At 44.9% G+C, this 22,384-nt stretch overlaps 1 protein-coding gene across 2 annotated transcripts; it reads right to left on the bottom strand.

Moving 5' to 3' along the window:
• On the bottom strand, nt 1-17,870 carry IFT46 (intraflagellar transport 46). Of its 2 annotated transcripts, none has more exons than XM_046014128.1 (12): nt 17,679-17,870; nt 16,907-17,003; nt 13,779-13,853; nt 9,645-9,774; nt 6,272-6,346; nt 6,032-6,125; nt 5,469-5,597; nt 3,723-3,844; nt 3,323-3,389; nt 1,303-1,363; nt 945-1,030; nt 1-481 (listed from the first exon to the last, which is right to left on the bottom strand). In XM_046014128.1, the coding sequence occupies exons 3-12, from the start codon at nt 13,816-13,818 to the stop codon at nt 386-388; spliced, it is 900 nt and encodes a 299-aa protein (XP_045870084.1). In that variant the 5' UTR covers nt 13,819-13,853; nt 16,907-17,003; nt 17,679-17,870; the 3' UTR covers nt 1-385. The 2 variants fall into 2 exon arrangements, with proteins under 2 accessions (XP_045870084.1, XP_045870083.1); XM_046014127.1 differs by having other exon boundaries at nt 9,645-9,772; nt 13,774-13,853; nt 17,679-17,867.
• Nucleotides 17,871-22,384: the final 4,514 nt, after the last annotated feature.

Below are 22,384 nucleotides of genomic sequence, written 5' to 3'. Positions count from 1 at the left end.
TGAAAGATAGAGCATTTTATTTGTGAAATCTTTGCCAATAACATTAAGAATGGAAGAAAATAATTCTGTCGCTGTCTCCAAAAGAACATCTTTGAAGCTTTCCTCCCAACCTGAGCACCCCAGAATCCCAGACATTCCAGTCCTTCTAGTCTTCTAACTCAAGTCCCCACAGCGGTGTAGACGCGTACTCCCATGGGAAGAAAGCCGGAAACAGGCAGAAGCCATTTAAGGAGCCTGCGCAGTACGTTCTGGCAGAGGGGGCAGCAGACTTTGGTGTCCGATCAGGCTGTGGTGCAGGCACGGTCGCCACGAGGCTGATGACCGTCTCTCCTCGGCCAGGGCAGCGGCGCCAGCTCAGCCTTGGAGCGGAGAGCCCCAGCGTGTCTCAGCTGAAGGTTAATGTCTCTGCATCTCCAGCTTGGGAAGCGGGGTTGGATGGTGGGGTGAACGCTTTCTTGCCTTCGGCGAGAGCTTTAAAATGCTGTGAGGAGAGAGAGGATGCCTGGAGTATTCGGCATGCTAGCGGCTATCTCTGAGCAACAACTAACCTCTCGACAACCCGTTCAGCTCCAGTATTTTCCCAGTTCTACTTTCGGAACAATTCCTTGGTGTTGTCCTTGAAAAACAGCTAGGAATTTGCCCCACCTCCTTCAAAGACGAACCCCTTTTTTCCTTCTGCCCCGCATCCATTCATTAAGCCCTGTGGTTCTCCCACAGGAGGGAGTGTCCCTGCTGGACTCTCACAGGCCTGGCCACGCCGAAGGCCCACAGCTCTTCTGCTTCCCTGCCTGTGCAAGTCCCACGCTTCCTGCTTGCTGTTCTTTGAATGACGGGGAAGGGTGAGTTACCAGAAACATCCCTGTCCAAGGACAAATCGCAGCCGGCTGGGAAGAGTGGTCACCAGAGCGCTCACTACAGCAGAAGACCCTCGACGCTGGTCTTACCTGCGAGTTCTTGAATTCCGAGTAGAGGGAGAAGAGCAGGTGCAGGGACTGAACCCGACTCTTGTAGACAGGAATGTCTAGGATGGCTGAAATCGAGAGCTTGCATGAGCAGAACCAAACGCAACTGGGCATTATGGGGCGTTTATATCTAGGAAAGCCATGCCCCTCCCAGATGGGATGTGTCGCTGTGACTCTGGGGGCATAAGCCCAAATACACCTTCAGGGCTGCCAAACAGCAAACTGGCTTGGAGTGTGGGGTCTAACTCAAGATGCTATCTTCCCAGAGCAAATGAGCTTTTTCAAAAGCCCACAATGTATTCGTCCAGAGATGCGGTCAGGAAGGGACAGAAGAACTTACCACAGATCATGTCAATGTACTCTGCCAGGCTGCAGTCAATCTCTGCCGTGGGCAGGCTCACCTAGAAGTAACGCGGGGCGGACCAGAGTCCGAAGGCTGAAGTTTCAGTGGGGCCAGCACCTCTGTCTTTCTCTCTCTCTCTCTTTTTTTTAAAAGATTTTATTTATTTGTAAGAGAGAGAGAGAGCGAGCGCACACACAAGCAGGGGGAGCGGCAGGCAGAGGGAGAAGCAGACTTCCTGCTGAGTAGGAAGCCCAGGGAGGGGCTCCATCCCAGGATCCTGGGATCATGATCTGAGTGCAAGGCAGACACTTAACTGATGAGCCACCCAAGGGTCCCTTTCTCTTTCTTTCTGAAGGAAGAGAGCTCCTAGCATACGGTGTGTCATGGGCTGAATTGGGTTTCCCCCAAATCCATATATTGAAATCTGAGTGCCTACCTCAGAATATGATTGGATTAGAGAGACACAGTCTTAAAAGAGATAATTGTTTTAAAAGATTTTATTTACCTATTTGTTAGAGAGAGAGAGAGAGAGAGCGCACAAGCAGGGGGAGCAGCAGGCAGAGGAAGAAGCAGGCTCCCTGGTAAACAGGGACTCGGATGAGGGATGCGATCCCAGGACCGCAGGATCATGACCTGAGCTGAAGGCAAACACTTAACCCACTGAGCCACCCAGGTGCCCCATCAGTTTCCTTTGCTTGATATTGAAGAGCTCTTTGCTTGGACAGTAATCATTTCATATGTATATATATTTAAATATTTTTTTTCAATCTATCACTCTTTTGTTTGCTTAATAGTAACTACTGGTACTTAGAACTCTATTTTTGAATCTAAATTGTCACATTTTTCCCACTATGACTTTTAACTTTCTTTCTAAAAAAATTTTTTTTCTTTATTTACTTGAGAGAGCAAGCAAGAGAGAGAGAGAGAGAGCGCGCACACGAGAAGGGGGAGGGGCAGAGGAAGAGGGAGAAGCAGGTTTCCCGCTAAGCAGGGAACCTAATGTCGGACTCATCCCAGGACCCTGGGATCATGGCCTGAGCTGAAGGTAGATGCTTAACTGACTGAGACACCCAGCCACTCTGACTTTTAACTTTCTTAAAAGCAAGAGAAATATGACACAACAGAGGATGATAGATTTAGACAGCACACAAAATAGGCAGGTTGGTCTAGCCTGTTAGAAATCAGGACAGTGATTACGTAGGGAGGTGGAAGCATGAATGGGCCTCCGAGATGGTAGTGATGTTCTGTGTTTTGATCTGATATGTTCGTTACACAAAGGTGTTTGGCTGTGGAAAATTAACGTGTGTGTGTCTCTGAATTATATTCTAATTAAAAAGCAAATATAATAAAAATACAGGAAGTGGGGCGCCTGGCTGGCTTTTAATATTTTATTTTATTTGACAGACAGAGATCACAAGCAGGCAGAGAGAGAGGAAGGGGGAAGCAGGCTCCCCGCTGAGCAGAGAGCCCGATGCAGGGCTAGATCCTAGGACCCTGAGATCATACCCGAGCTGAAGGCAGAGGCTTAACCCTCTGAGCCACCCAGGCGCTCAAGCGTTGGACTCTTGATTTTAGCTCAGGTCATGATCTCAGGGTCATGGGATCGAGCCCCATATCAGGCTTCGCACTCAGTGGGGAGTTTGCTTCTCTCCCTCTCCCTCTGCCCCTTCTCACGCTGCACGCTGGTGCTCACACACACTCTCTCAAATTAACTAATTAATTAAAAAAATACTTAAAGTTGGTCAATTTAAAAAAAACTTAAAAATAATACAGGGCCGGGGCGCCTGGGTGGCTCAGTGGGTTAAAGCCTCTGCCTTCGGCTCAGGTCATGATCCCAGGGTCCTGGGATCGAGCCCCACATCGGGCTCTCTGCTCCGCGGGGAGCCTGCTTCCTCCTCTCTCTCTGCCTGCCTCTCTGCCTAGTTGTGATTTCTCTCTGTCAAAAAAAAAAAAAAAAAAAAATACAGGGCCTTCAAGTAAATGACACACTTTTTTAGCTCCTGCTCCCTCCACTTACCTTGCCCAAAAGCTCCTCAAACTCTGGGGACCATTCCTGCATCAGCGTGTCAATATCAGGCATGGGCCTACATGGACAGAGGTAAGTATGAGCAAGAAACATGGACCAATGACATCAGCAACCTCTGGGTCAGGAGATTGTAGGATGAAGGGAGGTGGTCAGTCTGAGAACACAGACTGGGCCGAGGTATCTAGGGTCTGGGGGTCTGGAAGAATGGCTAAGGAATACCAGATAAATCACAATCTTTATGTCTGTAATTTCAGCCAGTAGCTGTCAAGATCGACAGGACCTCAGGTTAATCCAGTATGTGCTCTGCCTGTGGGCCTTCCTCTCAGAAGTGATGGGTCTGCGGCTGGTGAAGGTTTCCGCGGGTTACTATGGGGAGGGTAGTACTTCTTACCTGGTATAGTGCACGGTCGCAGGGGGCTTAGAACGGTGTAACTCTGAGATGCTCTCGATCCACGTGTCAATGGCTTTGGGATTCTTCTCTGCATCTTCTAGGCTCTTTACTTTCATATGTTGCTAGAAAAATAAGGGGAAACCCTGGCTGATGGGATCTTTTATTTTTTTTTTAAGATCTTATTTATTTGTCAGAGAGAGAGAGCACAACCAGGGAAGCAGCAGGCAGAGGCGTAGGAAGCAGCAGGCTCCCCACCGAGCAAGGAGCCCGATGCGGGACTCAGTCCCAGGACCCTAGGATCATGATCTGAGCTGAAGGTAGCTGCCCTACTGACCGAGCCACCCAGGCATCCCAGTAGCTCTCTTATTTTAATGGGATGGCTCATCGTTGCTGCTATTTCGTATATAGCAGGTAGGTGATGAATGGGGAAGCTGACGGCAGCCAATGGAGATGAGAGGAAACTCTGCTACATTTTCTGGAGCCATGCAAAGGGGGCAGCTCAAGAGGATAGGACTGACCACACCGAGATGGTATTTCACACCGCTAGGATGGCTGGAATAAACAAGACAGGCAGTGACAAGTGTTGGCGAGGATGTGGGGAAACTGCCACTCTCGTTCATTGCTGGTGGGATTGTAAAATGGTTCAGCTGCTTTGGAAAACAGTGTGGCAGTTCCTCAAAGTGTTAAGCAGTTAGCATGCAGCCCAGCAATCCCTCTCCTACATACATACCCAAGAGAAATAACAATATATGCCCAAGCAAAAACTTGTACGTACACACAAGCTCATAGCAGCATGTTATTAAAATTGGGAACAACTGGAGAACAGACAGCCACATTGTGGTATGTCCACACAATGGAATATGAGTGAGCCATAAAAAAAGGAGTGAAGTATGATTTTACTTATAAGGGGGATCTTAAAAAAAAAATGAATAAACAAAAAGCAGAATCGGACCTACAAATACAGGGAACGAACTGATGTTTGCCAGAGGGCAGGGGGTAGAAGGGATGGGCAAAACAGGTGAAGGGGAGTGTGAGTCACAAGGAGTAGAAGGCACGGCCTAAGGGCTACAGTCGATAGTGCTATAATAGCGCTACGTGGTGGCAGACGGTAGCTACGCTTGCGGTGATCGCAGCACAGTGTACAAACTTGTCCAGTCACTGTGTTGTACACCTGGAACCACTGTAACACTGTATGTCAGCTGTACTCAAATAGAAAAAAGAACGAACTGAAGTACTTAGCAGGGTCTAGGAGGAGTGGGGAATAAGGAGTGACTACTAATGAGTATGAGATTTTTTTCTGGAATAATGAAAGTGTTCTTAAATTAGACAGCAGTGATAATTTGTACAGCTCTGTGAATACACTAAAAATCACTGAATTGTACAATCTAAAAGGACAAACTTCATTGTAAGTAAATTATATCTCAATGAACTATTTTTTAAAAATAGGGTTGGCCTGGGGCGCCTGGGTGGCTCAGTGGGTTGAAGCCTCTGCCTTCAGCTCAGGTCATGGTCCCAGGGTCCTGGGATGGAGTCCCTGCATCGGGCTCTCTGCTCAGCAAGGAGCCTGCTTCCCCCTCTCTCTGCCTGCTTCTCTGCCTACTTGTGATCTCTGTCTGTCAAATAAATAAATAAAATCTTTTAAAATAAATAAATAAAAATAATAATAGGGCTGGCCTGAAACCACAGCCATCCCTTTTGATGGGCAGTAAGTCACAGACACCAGCCTGTCCTGGGCCATTATCTTACTGTGACGTTGTGCTGTTTGGAATTCTCAGTTAACCAGAGCGAGAGCACTGTGGGGTCCGACTGCTTTGTAGAAGGCTCGTCCAATACTAATAGGCCAAGGTTGTCAGGCTTTCCATCAGGACGTGGGACCTGGTTAAGAGAAAGGAAGAGAGAGAAAAAAATGGGAGGGGGCACATAAAAAGGTCAGACCTGTTGTTTCCAGTAAGTCGAAGAGGAAGACCTCTTCCTACTCATCATTATTACTAGTATTAAAAGGTATGCTTGTCTATCATGCAGTAGTAAAGCACTATCTACAAAAAAATACATGATCTACAGTGCCTTAAATGTAAAGCTAATAATTAGGAGGTAAATGAATGACAAGTTTTTAATATATAATGATTCAATCCAGTATTACCTAAATAGCAATGAGTAGAATTAGGAGAACCAGATTGAGAACTCCAGTGAAATGAAGAACATATATAAAGGTAACCAATGCTAGCCAAGGGAATTAGTTGGACTGTTAACAGTAATAGGCAGGCCAGAAGAAACACCTAAGAGGTCATTTTAGGATGTGCCAACTGTACCTTTAAGAATGCGTCAATATCCCCAACAGCAGGGATAAAATCAGGAATGAAAGGTTTCAGTTTGTGGTCCAGGTCAATCAGCTGAGGTGTGTACCTAGGAGACATCCCCAAGGGAAGGTAGAGAAAGTCAGAGAAATGGACTTTACCGCTCAGGCTGAAAAAAATCTAGGAAGAACGGGCTTGTTTCAGACTGGAGGTAGGAAAGGGGTGGGGGTCACGGGAGGAAGGCCTCGTGCTCACCTGCTGATATACTGGAAGAGTTCCTTAATCTCCGCCGAGACTGGCAAATGTTCATAATCTGCGGGATCATAGGCCCTGGGGAAGGGAAAGTACACAGCAAGGTGGCCAGAGAAGGGCAGATGGAGCAGATGTGGCTGAGCCCAAGTTCAGGATCAGTCAGCGTGACCCATCCCCACACTTTGACCACAGACCCTGGGACTCTGAACCTGGTTTGGGCCCCACCGACATCTGCGTTTCCTGCGTGGTTGGCAAGGCACCTTTAAAGATTTTCTTTTTTTTTTTTAATTTGACAGAGAGAGAGAGAGAGCACACAAGAGAAGGAATACAAGCAGGGGGAGTGGGAGAGGGAGAAGCAGGCTTCCATGGAGCAGGGAGCCCGATGCGGGGCTCCATCCCAGGACCCTGAGATCATGACCTGAGCTGAAGACAGAGGCTCAACCCACTGAGCCACCCAGGTGCCCTTAGGCACCCCAAGATTTTAATTTCTGACATGAAAATAGTTTGCCTCGAGAAATAAGAATTTTTACAAAGATGTTTTTAACAGTGGTATTTATAAAAGTAAAAAATTAGAAACAAAATATCCAATACTTAAAAGATGGTTAGGTATATTAAGTTGAATATTGTATAGTTATTATTATTTTTAATTTTTAAGTAAGCTCTACACCCAACATGAGGCTTGAACTCACAACCCAGAGGTTAAGAGTCACACACTCTACTGATGAGCCAGCCAGGAGCCCCAGATATTGTATGGTTATTAAAGAGTACTTGTATTGATACAGGAAATATATACAGTAAAAAAAATAGTAGAACACATTAATTATAATAATTATTATTTTTAAAGATTTTATTTATTTGACAGAGGGAGAGAGGGAATATAAGCAGGGGGAGTGGGAGGAGAAGCAGGTCTCCCACTGAGCAGAGAGCTCGATGCGGACTCCATCCGAGGACCCTGGGGATCATGACCTGAGCTGAAAGCAGACGCTTGACTGGGCCACCCAGGCGCCCCAATTATAATTAAGTGAAGTGTAATGAATATTGGCTAAGTACATAAGTGACTTGAAAGTTATTAAAGAAGTCCTTCTGGGGAGAGTAGCTTAAAAAAATTAAATATATTATTGATATGATCCCAGGACCCTGGGACTGAGCCCTGAGTCAGGCTCCCTGACTTATAATTTATGAAAGCAGGACATGATCATGAAGTAAATTGGGAGGCATGAAAAGTCAGTCTGGAATTAAACGTTTGTCTCATTAACTAGTGTGTACCTGCAGGTGGATAACCCACAGGGAACTTATCCGTATTAAACTATGTCATAAGTGACACATACAGATGATATAAAGTAACAGGAACAAATGTATACGGTGAGAAGTCATGGCTCACTTCCACCCTTCTCCCCTTGCCACCAAGTTCCTCCTCCAAAGTAATCACTATTATTAGTCTCTAGTGTTTCCTAGACAGAGTCTCTGCAATGTTTTATATACATGGTAGCACAGCATAAACGTTCTTTATATCTTTCTATTTTTGTTTTTATTTATTTATTCTTTTATTATTTATCTATTTATTTATTTGATGGAGAGATCACAAGCAGGCAGAGAGGCAGGCAGAGAGGGAGAGGGGGAAGCAGGCTCCCTGCTGAGCAGAGAGCCCGATGCGGGCCTCAATCCCAGGACCTGGAGATCACGACCTGAGCTGAGGACGCTCAACCATCTGAGCCATCCAGGTGCCCCTCTTTATACCCTTTTGAAATTTAACACTCTTGGGGCGCCTGGGTGGCTCAGTGGGTTAAAGCCTCTGCTTTCGGCTCAGGTCATGATCTCAGGGTCCTGGGATCAATACCCACATCGGGCTCTCTGCTCAGCGGGGAGCCTGCTTCCTCCTCTCTCTCTGCCTGCCTCTCTGCGTACTTGTGAGCTCTCTCTCTCTCTCAAATAGATAAATGAAATCTTTAAGAAAAATTTAACCCTCTCTCTTGGATATTGTTCTTTACAGTGTAGAGAGTGCTGCCTTACATTTTTAATGGCCATTTTTAAACGGAATCCTACTGATTGGCTATGCCAACGTCACTTTAACCAGTAATGGTATTTGAAATGAATGGGTTTTGTTTTTTTTTTTAAAGATTTTATTTATTTATTTGACAGAGAGAGAGATCACAAGTAGATAGAGAGGCAGGCAGAGAGAGAGAGAGGGAAGCAGGCTCCCCGCTGAGCAGAGAGCCCGATGCGGGACTCGATCCCAGGACCCTGAGATCATGACCTGAGCCGAAGGCAGCGGCTTAACCCACTGAGCCACCCAGGCGCCCGAAATGAATGGGTTTTATAATCCACTCTGATTAAAACTTCTAGGGGTGGGTCATGACTCATCTAGCACAAGGGCTGGGACAGAGTAAGGAGATTTTTAAAATATTTTATTTATTTATTTATTTGACAGTGTGACAGCGAAAGAGGGAACACAAGCACGGGGAGTGGGCAAGGGAGAAGCAGGCCTCCTGCTGAGATCGAGCCTCAGGGGCTCGATCTCAGGACACCAGGATCATGAACTGAGCTGAAGGCAGATGCCCAATGACTGAGCGCCCTAAGGAGATATTTTTTAAAGATTTATTTATTTATTTATTTGATAGAAAGAGAGAGATAGTGAGAGAGAGCATGAGCAGGGAGGAGAGGGAGAAGCAGGGAGCCTGACTCAGGGCTCAGTCCCAGGGTCCTGGGATCATGGCCTAGGCCAAAGGCAGACGCTTAACTGACTGAGCTACCCAGGCATCCCAGAGATTTTTTTTTTAAGATTTTATTTACTTGAGAGAGAGAACATGAGTGAGGGTGGGGAGGCTCTCAGTCCCAGGACCCCAGGAGTATGACCTAAGACAAAGGCAGACGCTTGACTGACTGAGCCACCAAGGCACCTGGGTAAGATTTTTTTTACCAAAGCATCACCAGGGACATCTGCCTCCATGTGGGGCACCGGAAGCACTTACTCTCCACTCTCTCAAAAGGTGCTGAGCCTAAAGCAGAAATGCCCCCGCGCATGTGTGTTTCCCTTGCTAAACAGAATTGCGTGGGTATGTATATAAATTTTATTTTCCCTTTCCCAAAATAAGAGCTCCCTGAAGGCAGGGACCACCTTTTAGATTTATTCAGCAAATCCTCATGAACCCCCCCGAGCCCACAAATATTTCAGATAATGCAAGTGACATCACAGAACTCAGTGAGGCAGTATAGCCAGAAAAGGAGGAAAATTCATTCTGTTGGTTTCTGAGACATCTGAAAATCCTAAGTAAGGGAGATCAAAAGAGATGCTAGAATTTCACTCCCAACTCATCTCCTCCCAGGCCAGTGTTTTCCTCCCTGGCTTGGGGGTCCTCAGCCAGGGGGCTTTCCTCACCCTTCCAGAGGGGCCCCGTGCTCTTCGTCATCGTCATCTTCATCAGAATCCGTCTCAGACGAGTCATCATCATCATCTTCATTTTCACTGAAGGCCCGCTGAGGTGTCAGCTGCGAGGTCTTCTTCTCCTGAGATGGGGCAGGGCAGGCATGGAAGGCGCCACATGAAGAGAAGCTTAGTGAACCTATGCCCATCCCTCCCGCTACTCCCACAGCTACCCTCCCACCTGGCACCACTTTCTGGTGAAAGAGAAACGTGCTCCCCAGAAAGGCTGCGAGAACTTTTGTCTACTCCTGCTTAGCTACAAACGGGGTCCTCACTTTTTCTTTTTTTTAAGATTTTATTTATTTACTTGTCAGAAAAAGAGCATAAGCCGGAGAGAGGCAGAGGGAGAGGGAGAAGCAGATTCCTCCACTGAGCAGGGAGCCCGATGTGGGACTTGATCCCAGGACCCTGGGATCATAACCTCAGGCGAAGGCTCGGGTAGCTTAACCAATTGAGCCCCTCCCCAGCATCCTGGTCCTCACTTTCTATAACCATATTCTATTCTTCTCCTTGAGGCTTCAGTATACATTTTATCCAGTAATTGTCCATTTTGTCTATTACTTAGGAGACCCCAAGAATTGTGCATAAACTTATCCAGTCAGCTTCAACTCTAAAAGTTAGGGGATTTTGCAGAAGAGGAAGGCACCTGGGATGAGTTATTTGGAAGGAGATGGGGGAACATGAAGTTGGAAGACAACTTCACACTCACAAGGATCACAAGAACTCTAGCATTTAATTTGCAAGACAGCCCAGGGTTAGCTGCTTATAACTCTCAGAAGAAGGCGCGTAACGAACCAGCAGTTCCAGGACCCAGGAGTCTTGTACTCCCATTCAGTGACACTTCTCTTCGGTGGGGAGCCGCCCTGCCTGTATTTCCCTTCCCTGCCCCATCAGTTAAATGCAGTGACTACATGTTCTATCTCAAGATAAGAGACTCTTCCATTCTTGGCATTACTTCCTACCTTCCTGACCTTTCTGGGTCTCTAAGTACCACCCTACCCTCTCAAGTGTATGAGGAGTCTGGTTTGGGGACTTGCAGGGGCTTTTGGGATGGGGTCCATATCTTTGCCTCTGTGGTCTGGAGCTTGTGGCATGCGCTCACTTAGGACCTGAGGAATAGCCAACTGGCCCCCTTTGTAAGTAGGTGTTTTTTTGTTTTTGTTTTTGTTTTTTTTAATATAAGGTTTTGAGGGGCCCCTGGGTGGCTCAGTTGATAGGGCATGGACTTTTGGTCTCAGGGTTGTGAGTTCAACTCCCTCTTTGGGTGCAGAGCTTACCTAAAGATATATAATTAAATAAAAGATAAAAAAATAAAAGTAGATTTTGAAAGCTTGGTTTCCATATACCATATGGCTTATACTGAGGTTAGCAGATGTTTGGTTCTAGTTTTAAAAATTATTTAATGTTTCAAAAACGTGACATATTACAGGACATCAGAAATGCTTTTGGTCACATGTTCTTTTAAGCATAACACAGATTTATTATACATGGATAAAAATATATGTTAACTACTCTGTAATATGTGTGTGACAAATAGTTACACAATTTATTTAGTGACTACGACCTACTGGTATACATGGATAAGCATCTCTTAATGTGTTCCTTTCTTTTTTTCCTAAAGAAGAAGAATGGGGACGGGCAGAAGAAGAGAGAGAATCTTAAGCAGACTCTGGGCCCAGAGCAGGGCCGGTGGTGGGGGCCAGGGTTCCGATTTCACACCGAGATTATGACCTGAGCCAAAATCAAGAGTCTGATGCTTAACCAACTGAACCACCCAGGCACCCCAAATTAATCTTTCTTAATTCAAAATCTGTCAAAGCTATCCTTGTTTGGCAAAGGGATCTTTTTAAGAATACTGATGGTCAATTTAAAGGTCATTCAGAAATATATCCTTCCTGCTGATTCTGGTTGCACACTGAATTAGAAAGATAAATGAGTCTTGAATATTGGCCACCGCATGATGCAGACTAGTAAATTTAGGGTGAATATGCAAAATTAGGTCAATTTAGGAAAACTGCTCAATTTTTTTTTGTCTGCTTCTTCAAAACTGTGCTTTACAAAATCTCTGATCTAAAGGCTTTACATGGCATAGACTAATGCCTAAAAAATTACTTTGTGGGTAAGGTGTTAAAACAGCACACTAATCACAAGTGGGAATACTTTATCTACTTAAAAAAAATTTATTTATTTGAGAGACAGAGAGAGAAAGAGAGAGAGCATGAGCGGGGAGGAGAGGGAGAAGCAGGCTCCCCATTGAGCAGGGAGCCTGATGTGGGGCTCAAAACTAGGACCTGCGATCATGACGAGAGCTAAAGGCAGATGGTTAACCGACTAAGCCACCCAGGTGCCCCTACTTACTTCTTAAAAAAGATTTACTTATTTGAGAGAGAGTGCATGTGCATATGTGTGAGTGGGGGGTGGGCAGAGAGACAGGGAGAGAAGCAGACTCTGCTGATCAAGGAGCTGGAGGCCGGGCTCCATCTCACAAACCTGAGATCATGACCTGAGCCAAAATCAAGAGTCCGAAACTCAAATGACTGAGCCACTCAGGTGTCTCTACTATTTTTAAAAATACCTTATTTAGGGGCACCTGGATGGCTCAGTGGGTTAAAGCCTCTGCCTTCAGCTCAGGTCATGATCCCAGGGTCCTGGGATCGAGCCCCGCATCGGGCTCTCTGCTTGGCGGGGAGCCTGCTTCCTCCTCTCTCTCTCTCTGCCTGCCTCTCTCCCTACTTGTGATCTCTATCTGTCAAATAAATAAATAAAATCTTTTAAAAAAAATACCTTATTTATTATATTTTTTAGTAATCTCTACACACCCAACGTGGGGCTCGAACTCAGGACTCTGAGATCAGGAGTCACATGCTCCTCCCACGGAGCCAGGTAGGCACTCCAAAGTGGGACTCCTTTAAAATGTGACCTTTCAGGCTTTTTATGCTATCAGTCTACATTACTACAGCTTTTTGCCCTACTTCAAATACCCTTCTTCGCTTGTTTGCAAAACTCTTGTTGTTGAAGGACAATTAAAATGTAACCATTGGGGTCGCCTAGGTGTCTCAGTCAGTTAAGCCTCCGACTCTTGACTTAGGCTCAGGTCATGATCTCAGGTTTATGATCTCAAGGTCATGAGATAGAGCCCTGTGTAGGGCTCCCTGCTGAGCAGGGAGTCTGCTTCTCTCCTTCTCCCTTTTCCTCTGACCCCCTTCTCTCAAACAAATAAATCTTTTTTTCTTTTTTTAAGATGCTACTTATGTATTTGACAGAGAGAGAGAGCACAAGCAGGGGGAGTGGCAGGCAGAGGGAGAAGAAGGAGCCCGATGGGGGGTTCGATCCCAGGACTCTGGGATGATGACCTGGGCCAAGGGCAGATGGTTAAGGACTGAGCCACTCAGGTTCCCCCTCGAATAAATAAATCTTAAAAAAAAAAAAAAAAGTAATCCCTGGATTACGTGCTAAGACCGAACACAGTGGCAGTCAAGCAGAGCATGTACACAGCTTCAAGGGCCTGCCTAGAGCCTGCCTAGAGCTGTAGATATCTTTCCAGCTTTCGTTCAGTAACCTCCAGGTTCACAGAACAACAATGAAGAGACAACTTCAAAATTAAAGTCTCTTTCACAAAATATTGGCAATATCCCAAACGCTGACAAGGAACAGATGCTAGACCAATAATTCCAAACTTGCTTTACCATAAGACTTACTTGGGGTGCTTGCTAAAAATACAAATTCTCAGGCTTTTACCTTCAAGATTCTGATTCAGTAGTTCCAAGTGGGAACTACTGGAGAAAGTATTGTTAAAGATAAGTATTCTACTTGATTCTTAAGCCCACTAAAGTTTGCAAAACACTGGCCTGTATCATATGAAATTCTTCACCAAAAAGTCAGCTGTAACAGTAGGCTTTACTCCTGAAGAAATCACAATCTTAAGACTCTTGCTCCTGATTTTCCCACATGAGCTCAAAGGTACCCAATCCAGCCCCTGGAGTTGAGGATCCAAGAAATGTTTACTACTGAACGACTGTCACCTCAAACTAGCTACCAACAGCTCAAAGCAAGAAAGTGCGAGAAGCTGTGGCTTGTACTATACCTTGTTGTTGTCGTCTTCATACTCATCACTGCTGTTGTCAGCCATAGTCTTGTTAGGAAGATCGGTGGAATGAAGAAGTCCTTAGAAGACAAGTTTTCCCATTAAATTATTAAGATTTTATTTTTTTTAATCCACTGAGCTACCCAGGCGCCCCGGGATTTTTATTTTTTTTAAAGATTTTATTTATTTATTTGACAGATAGAGATCACAAGTAGGCAGAGAGGCAGGCGGAGACAGGAAGGGAAGCAGGCTCCCCACTGCAGAGAGCCCGATGCAGGGCTCGATCCCAGGACCCTGAGATCATGACCTGAGCCGAAGGCAGAGGCTTTAACTGAGCCACCCAGGCGCCCCTATTAAGATGATTTTTAAAGAAATATTTTTAGTTTATAACATTTTATGTTCTGTTTTATGGAACAGTGTCTATAAGAACATCTAGTTAAAGGACAGGGGACTGAATTCTAGCCATGGCTCCGTCAACTCAATTCAGAATACATTTACTAAGTATTACTGTGTGTAAGGCATTAGATTAGACATCATACTAGTCAATTATCTGCCATTACATAAATCATAAAATCTTCCCTTGGTTTACACATTGGTAAGATGAGGTTAGTAATTAATAAAGTGACAAGAGGGCTGGGTTGATGGTCAGAAGACTGAGATTAAAGAATAAATCTAGGGATGCCTGGGTGGCTCAGTCGGTGAGGCGACTGCCTTCAGCTCGGACTGTGATCTCAGGGTCCTGGGATCGAGCCCCGCATTGCATTCCCTGCTCAGCAGGGAGCCTGCTTCTCCCTCTTCCACTCTGCCTGCTTGTGCTCTCTCTGTCAAACAAATAAATAAAATCTTAAAAAAAAAAAAAAAGAACAATTCTCTGACATGTATAAAATGACTTAGCCTGAGTCTCAGTGTTCCCACATCTGAAGGGAAGCACTAATATTTATCACTCTGAACTGCTATGAGGATCAAACGACAAAACTCAAGTGAAAGGAACTGACCCAGGAAATGGCAAATAATAGTCACAGGTATAAATCTGAATCAGCATCCATATGATAAGAGGAATAAAAATATTCTGAACAATTAAAAGTATAATCAGATGTAAGAGAGTAACTTGCATGAAAACCATGTTCAATGATTGCTTTTTTAAAAAAGACTTATTTATTTATTTTAGGTAGGGGCAGAGGGAGAAGGAGAGAGAATCCCAAGCAGACTCCATGCTGAGCGTGGAGCCCAACCTGGGGCTCAGTCTCATGACCCCGAGATCATGACCTGAGCCGAAACCAAGAGTCAGACACTCAATCAATTGTGCCACCCAGGCGCCCCATGTTCACTGAATTCTAAATCAGATTAATGCAAATTAAACACCACTTTTCAGCCTACTACATTACCCAAACTGAAAACAAATGATAATGTCCATGGCGGCAAGCTTATATACATGCGCAAATCAAAAACCTTGTCTGTGTGTTTATGTGTATATCTCCCCCAAAAGACTGAAAGCAGGAACTCAAATAGATTGTATGCCCATGTTCATAGCAGCAGAGTCACAATAGCCAGAAGGTGGAAAAACCCAAGTATCCATCAACAGACAAACGGATAAACAAAATGTGGTTATACATACAATGGAATATTATTCAGCCACAAAAAGGAAGCAAATGAACACAGGCTACAGCATGGATGAACCATGAAAACATTATGCTAAGTGAAATAAGCCAGGCAAAAGGGCAAATGTTGTAAGATTCCACTTTTGTGGAGCACAGAATGGATGAAGTCATAGACACCAAGGAGAACAGAGGCTACCAGGGCCTGCCAGGGACAGGGGAATGGGGAGCTATTGTAGAACAAGTACTTTCTGTTCAGGATGATGAAAAAGCTCTGAAAATAGATAGTAGAGATAGTTACACAACAATATGAATGCATTTAATGCCACTGCAATGTACACTGAGAAATAATTAAAATGGCAAATTTTATGCTGGGTATACTTACTGCAATAAACAAGCAACCCCAGATGTCATCCTTGATTTCTAACTCAAGAGCCAAACCCAACCCATCAGCCATTTACAACCCAAATACATTTCTTGTATTTGCCTCCACTCTTTATTCTTATCTTCCTCACCATATCCAAGTCACTGTCACCTCAGCTCAGCCATTGCAACAGTCCTTCCAACTGCCTCCTGACTTTCATCATTGCACCTTTCAATCCAAGACACACACACCAGCAACATGACCTCAAAAGCTCCTCTTGTTAGGCCTCCTGCCGACCTCTCGTCTACCTCTGCCTACCTCTTGCCTGCCTGCCTTTGATACCACTCCTTCCTACCATATGCTGGTCTCTGTCCTCAAACGAACCCAAGTTCTTTCTGGCCTGAGGTCCTTTTCCCATTTCACTGCTGCTCCCTTTTCCTGGCCTACTTCTCCTCAAAGTCTGTCTGGATCCTTCCTATCTTTCGGTCTCAAGCGTCAGCTCCTCAGACCTTCCCTGCCCAATCCCATTAAAGTAGGCCCCCCTCCTCACCATTATTCTCCATCACATCAAACCCTGTGCCTCCATCAACGCACTTACCACATTTGTAATTATGTCTGTTTACTCATTTGTCATCGATGCTTGTCTCTTACAAGCATCAGGATGGCAAGGTCAAAGTCTCTTTTAATACTGTATACCTAGTGCCACACATAAAGCTGACATATGGCAGGCATTCAAGAAATGTCTGCTGAATAAATGACCGTGTCAAGTCCTGTTAAAAGATTCTACTGAGATTTCCATTGGGATTGCAAGTTAAGGGCAGGTTACAGAAGCATCTTCGAAACTGAGCAAGACAGTTTTGATACGTTCAAACCAACCAATCAACCAGCCAACCAACCATGAATCCCTGGCAGATTGTGAGCAGAGCATATCATGAAGCAAATGGTAATAGGGAACACTGGTCATGTTGGAGGAAAATCCTGAATCTGGGGGGCTGTGTTTTCTCCCCCCTTAACTAGTTAGAAAACACAAATAATGGCAAGTGTTTGCCAAACTGGACTCTGAAAGCCAACATTTGCTATTATAAAATGGGAACTTCTTGGAGACCATCATGGATCCATCCTATTCTTTGTTCTGAGAACCATTTCTCTTCTTTCCTCTTTATTCCTCTCTTACCTGTGTGTCTTGGGGTTGGAGTATGAATACTTGCAACCTCTTCAGAGTCGTTAATGTCTAGACGCTCATCATACGTCTGGTTTTCAACAATCTTGGTCTAAATGAAAGGAGACATGACTACATAGCTCATATCACAGGATATGAGCTGATTCCTGACCAGCCTTGGTTCCTCCTCCTTACCCAAATAACCGGTTTTACATGTAAACTTCACCCCCATTCAAACCATTCTGCTGCCGCTCTTATTTAGCAACTGCTGGCAGGCAGGCTGAGGAAGGAGGGAATCGTGGAGGGAAACGACAGCTAACTTAGGCAGCAGCTCCCCAAAGCTGTAGATATACGCGCAAGGGCGGTACAGTATTCGTCTTAGACCGCAGCTTTCTCCTTAGGTTCGGTCAGTTTTCCCAAGGATGTTGGGGTTTCTCGGGATAGGCGGTGGGGTGAGAGGGGGCTGCAGAGGCTCTAGAAAGGGTTCTGTCTCCGGAGTCACCTGGTTTACCAGAAGAGAGGGTGAACTCCGGTCTCTCGGTCCCATCCATTAACCCCAAGAGCATCATCCCCATCTCCGCCCCCTGTCTTGGGAGTCGGATCCCACTTAAGTTTCTTGGGGAGTGAAGGAAGCAGAATTATTGCTGGTGGCGTGAAGAACGAGGAGAAGGAACGGTTGTCAAGGAGATGGGAAGAGATGGGGAGAGTTGGAGGGAAGGAGTCCCTTAAGATTCCTCTTGGGAGGGAGAAAGGCAGTGCGGTTTCTGCTAGGGAGAGTACGAATTACCTGTAGCCCCTCTGAATCCGTCTCCTCTATATGGGAAGAACCCCAGCCTAGGGCCGGGGTCTCACTCCAGTATTAAGCCACTTGAGAGGCTTCGACGTGGAGCTACCGGCCTTGTTGTCAGTCGCTAGGCAAAAAGAAAAAAAAAAAAAGAGAGAGAGAAAAAGAAAAAATCGCGAGACTTGCTTTCAGTCTCGTGAGACTTATCCACTCGCGCTTTGCGTCTCTTCCAGCGGCAAAGGGATCCGAGAAGGATCTGGCGGCGTTTGGATAAAGCCTCTCTGGGCAGGCTAGTCCCGTTTTTCTATGGTTTCAGGAAATGCGTTTGTGGCGGCATCTAGCGACCACGTCTTGGCAAAGCCGGCTGATGAAGCCCTCCGATCGGGAAATGCGGTGCACGTCTCTCCCCCAGGACAAGGCAGTTTTTCCTCAATCAGTCTCTTAAGAATTGAGGCCGACTCTCGAGGGAGCATCCCTACAGCCCTTCGTATGTCCCTTTACAGCGTTTGTATTACAGTATAGTCCGTTCCTTTCACGCTGTCTCATTGTTTGGGACATGTCATACATGCTATATCAAGAAATTATTCGTTATTTGAGATTTACATTTAATTTAGTTTCCTATATTTTTATTTGCGAGGAAGACAGCTGCTTTAGACAGGGTCTGTGTCTCATTTTTAAGTTCTTTGTAGCAACAGTGCCTTGCATAAGTTAAGCACTTCATGCTCGTTGGATGGGAATGAGTGGATGAAGATGTAAGGAAAAAATATTTCAAAACTAGAGGCCTAGTTAATTTGGGGAGTCAGAGAGAGAGAGAGAGAGAAACAAAGAAACAAAGTATTGAAATTTGACCCTGAAAACCTGCCAGAGAAAAATGGGATGTCACTTTAAAAAGGAAAATGAGAGACACCTCTTCTGAGATATTTCGCGTTAAAAATGGAACTGCAAAAAGTTTCAAATTTTTGTGTCACCTGTTATTGCTAATAACAATGCATACGTCTTGTTGAGCACTTACTATGCAGGAGCCCTTAGATGATATAATCTTATTTATTAATATATTATCTAACTTCACAATCTTATGGGATAGATGTTCCTGACAATCGACAGATTAGATAAAAGTTACTTGCCTGGAGTCGCTGAGCTAGTAAGCGGGCAAAACGGAAGCCCAACACAAGTCTAATTCCCAAGTCTTGGCTTCTAACCATTATGACATACAGCCTCTAAGGCGCTCCTCAGGAAGCACTTACAGGGGTGCTATTCTTATGCAGTGTAATTTAGCTAATGTCTTATTTCAAAAGAATCAGCATCAGTTGGTCTTGGCTGAGCTTCGGTGGTCCATATCCAAGGCCCCTGGAAGCTGCCACAATAAAACGATAATTCCAGGCAAGATTTTTACTTTTTTTAAATTAAGAATTTGTCTTTTTTACAATATATTTTTAAAGATTTTATTTATTTATTTGACAGAGAGAGAGATCACAAGTAGGCAGAGAGGCAGGCAGAGAGAGAGGGGGAAGCAGGCTCCCCGCTGAGCAGAGAGCCCGATGTGGGGCTTGATCCCAGGATCCTGAGATCATGAGATCATGACCTGAGCCGAAGGCAGAGGCTTTAACCCACTGAGCCACCCAGGCGCCCCATCTTTTTTACAATATTTTTTACAATATTTTTATTTTTAAAAATTTATTTGAGAGAGGGAGCATGACAGAGAGATCAGCATGAGAGCAGGGAGGAGGGGTAGAGGAAGAAGCAGACTCCCCACTGATCAGGGAGTAGAGTGTGGGACTCCCATCTCAGGACCCCGGGATCATGACCAGAGCTGAAAGCAGACACTTAACAGACTGAGCCACCCAGGTGCCCTACAATATGTTTTTTTTTTTTTTTTAAAGATTTTATTTATTTATTTGACAGAGAGAGATCACAAGTAGGCAGAGAGGCAAGCAGAGAGAGTGAGAGGGAAGCAGGCTCCCTGCCGAGCAGAGAGCCCGATGCGGGACTCGATCCCAGGACCCTGAGATCATGACCTGAGCCGAAGGCAGTGGCCTAAACCACTGAGCCACCCAGGCGCCCCTACAATATGTTTTTATAACAAAAATATAAAATACAGTTTGACATATATCCTCCCAGACATGCCAAGTTTTAAAATATGTGAGCTTCTATAACACAGTGCTTAAGAGCACAGGTTCTGAAGTTGAATAGCCTTTGTTTGAATCCTGGCTTTGCTACTCTGTAACCCTGACATCTGTGATAGAATAGTTTTCCTCTTTCTGTTTTTGTTTTTGTTTTGTTTTAAGTAGACTCTGCGCCTACTGTGGAGCCCAGCTGGGGCTTGCACTCATGACCCTGGGTCAAGCGTTGAGCTGAGATCAAGAGGTGGATGCTTACCCAGCTGAGCCACCCAGATGCCCCTAGGTTTCCTCTTTATGTCTTGGTTTCCCCACCTGTATCTCAGGTCATGATCTCATGATCTCAGGGTCCTGGGATCAAGCCCCACATCGGGCTCTCTGCTCAACGGGGAGCCTGCTTCCCCCTCTCTCTGCCTGCCTCTCTGCCTACTTGTGATCTCTCTCTCAGGTGGGATAATCCATGAAGACTTTAGAGTAATGCCTGGCTCATTTTAAATGTTCAGTAAGCATTAAGGAATACACAAGAGATAAAGACAGTGTCATCAGGAGAAAAGCTGGCTTTGAATTCTGACTCTACCATCTACAGGCTGTTTGAGTTTGGAGAGGTGTTTAACTTCTTTGATCCTCAGTGTCTTTATCTGGATTGTTGTAAAGGGTTGGAGATAACGTATAAAGTACCTGACATAAAATAAACACTCAATAAAAGAATGCTGTTTATCCATTTCAGCAGTGGATGAGTGCTGTAGAGTCAAGCCAATGATACGGGATGAAATGACATAGGATGTCTGAAAGAACTGCTTAATCAGGTCTATTCAAAGTCTGATTTTTGGCTTTGGAGAATTGCTGACAGAATCAGAAAGCTGGATCTAAGTTTTATTTCCATTATAAACTGGCTTAGAACTTTGTGTAAATTTCTTTTCTTTAAAAATTTTATTAATGGGGAGCCTGGGTGGCTCAATGGGTAAAAGCCTCTGCCTTCGGCTCAGGTCATGATCCCAGGGTCCTGGGATGGAGCCCCCATTCTGACTCTCTGCTGGGCAGGGAGCCTGCTTCCCCCCACCAATTGCCTCTCTGCCTACTTGTGATCTCTATCAAAAAAATAAATAAAATCTTTTAAAAAATAAAGATTTTATTTATTTATGTGAGAGAGAGCAAGAGAGAGAGCATGCGCTGGACAGAGGGAGAGGGAGAAGCAGACTCCCCAGTGATCAGGGAGCCCAATGCAGGACTCAAATCCAGGACCCTGGAATCATGACCTGAGCTGAAGGTGGACACTTAACTGACTGAGCCACTCAGGCATCCCTGTGTAAATTTCTTAAACTTGTCGTCATCTTCTTCATCTACGAAATATCCTTTTTTTTTTTTTTTTAAGGGATAGAATTTAGGAGCACCTTCTGGCTCAGTCTAGGAGCACCTACTGTTGGTAGAGCATATGACTCTTGATCTCCGGGTTGTGAGTTCAAACCCTACATTTATTTAAAAATAAAATCTTTATTTTTAATTTAATTTTATTTTTAAAATTTTATTTATTTGACAGAGAGAGACACAGCAAGAGAGGGAACACAAGCAGGGGAAGTGGGAGAGAGAGAAGCAGGCTTCCCACAGAGCAGGGAGCCCGATGTGGGGCTCAATTCCGGGACTCTGGGATCATGACCTGAGTCGAAGGCAGACACTTAACCACTGAGCCACCCAGGCACCCTAAAAATAAAATCTTAAAAAAAAAAAAAAAAGATCTAAACCATAAAAATTCACTCTTTTTTTTTTTAGATTTTTTTTTTTAAATTTAATTTTTTTTTTTTTTTGACAGATAGAGATCACAAGTAGGGAGAGAGGTAGGCAGAGAGAGAGAGAGGAGGAAGCAGGCTCCCCGCCAAGCAGAGAGCCCGATGCGGGGCTCGATCCCAGGACCCTGGGATCATGACCTGAGCGAAAGGCAGAGGCTTTAACCCACTGAGCCACCCAGGCGCCCTTTTTTTTAGATTTTATTTATTTATTTGACAGATAGAGATCACAAGTAGGGAGAGAGGCAGGCAGAGAGAGAGAGAGAGAGGAGGAAGCAGGCTCCCTGCCAAGCAGAGAGCCTGATGCAGGGCTCGATCCCAGGACACTGGGATCATGACCTGAGCTGAAGGCAGAGGCTTTAACCCACTGAGCCACCCAGGCGCCCCCAAAATTCACTCTTTTAAAGTGTATAATCTGTGTGCTCGCTTCGGCAGCACATATACTAAAGTGTATAATCTGTGGTTTTTAGTATAGTCACAAAGTTGTGCAACCTGCATCTCTAATTCCAGAACATTTTCTTCCCTTGAAAAAACAAATCTTACTCCCCATCCTTTCCCTCTCCTAGTGTCTTGAAGCTCTATTTCCTGTCTCTATGGATTTGCCTACTGTGGACATTTCACATAAATGAAATGGACATTTTCAGAGCAAGTCCTCCCATATCAGATATGGTCTTTCATGACTGCCTTCCTTCACTTAACATAATATTTTCAAGGACAATCCATGTTGTATTACGTATCAGTATCTTTTTATGGCTGATACTCCACTATACAGATATACCACATTTTGTCTTCCATTCATCTATTGATGGAC

This window comes from Meles meles, chromosome 8 (assembly GCF_922984935.1).
Source record: "Meles meles chromosome 8, mMelMel3.1 paternal haplotype, whole genome shotgun sequence".
Lineage (NCBI taxonomy): Eukaryota > Metazoa > Chordata > Mammalia > Carnivora > Mustelidae > Meles > Meles meles.
The sequence above is the reverse complement of the archived record's forward strand: the minus strand, read 5'-3'. Positions and strand labels throughout refer to the sequence as shown.

Bases quoted from the DNA above. Each gene is read 5' to 3' on its own strand.
- IFT46 (XM_046014127.1), bottom strand. From the start codon at position 13,818: ATGGCTGACAACAGCAGTGATGAGTATGAAGACGACAACAACAAG. The intron at 1,031-1,302 runs GTAAGTTCTTCT...TCTCGATTTCAG, and splicing joins GTACATTGACATGATCTGTG to CCATCCTAGACATTCCTGTC. The intron at 482-944 runs GTAAGACCAGCG...CTCTCCTCACAG, and splicing joins CGGAATTCAAGAACTCGCAG to CATTTTAAAGCTCTCGCCGA.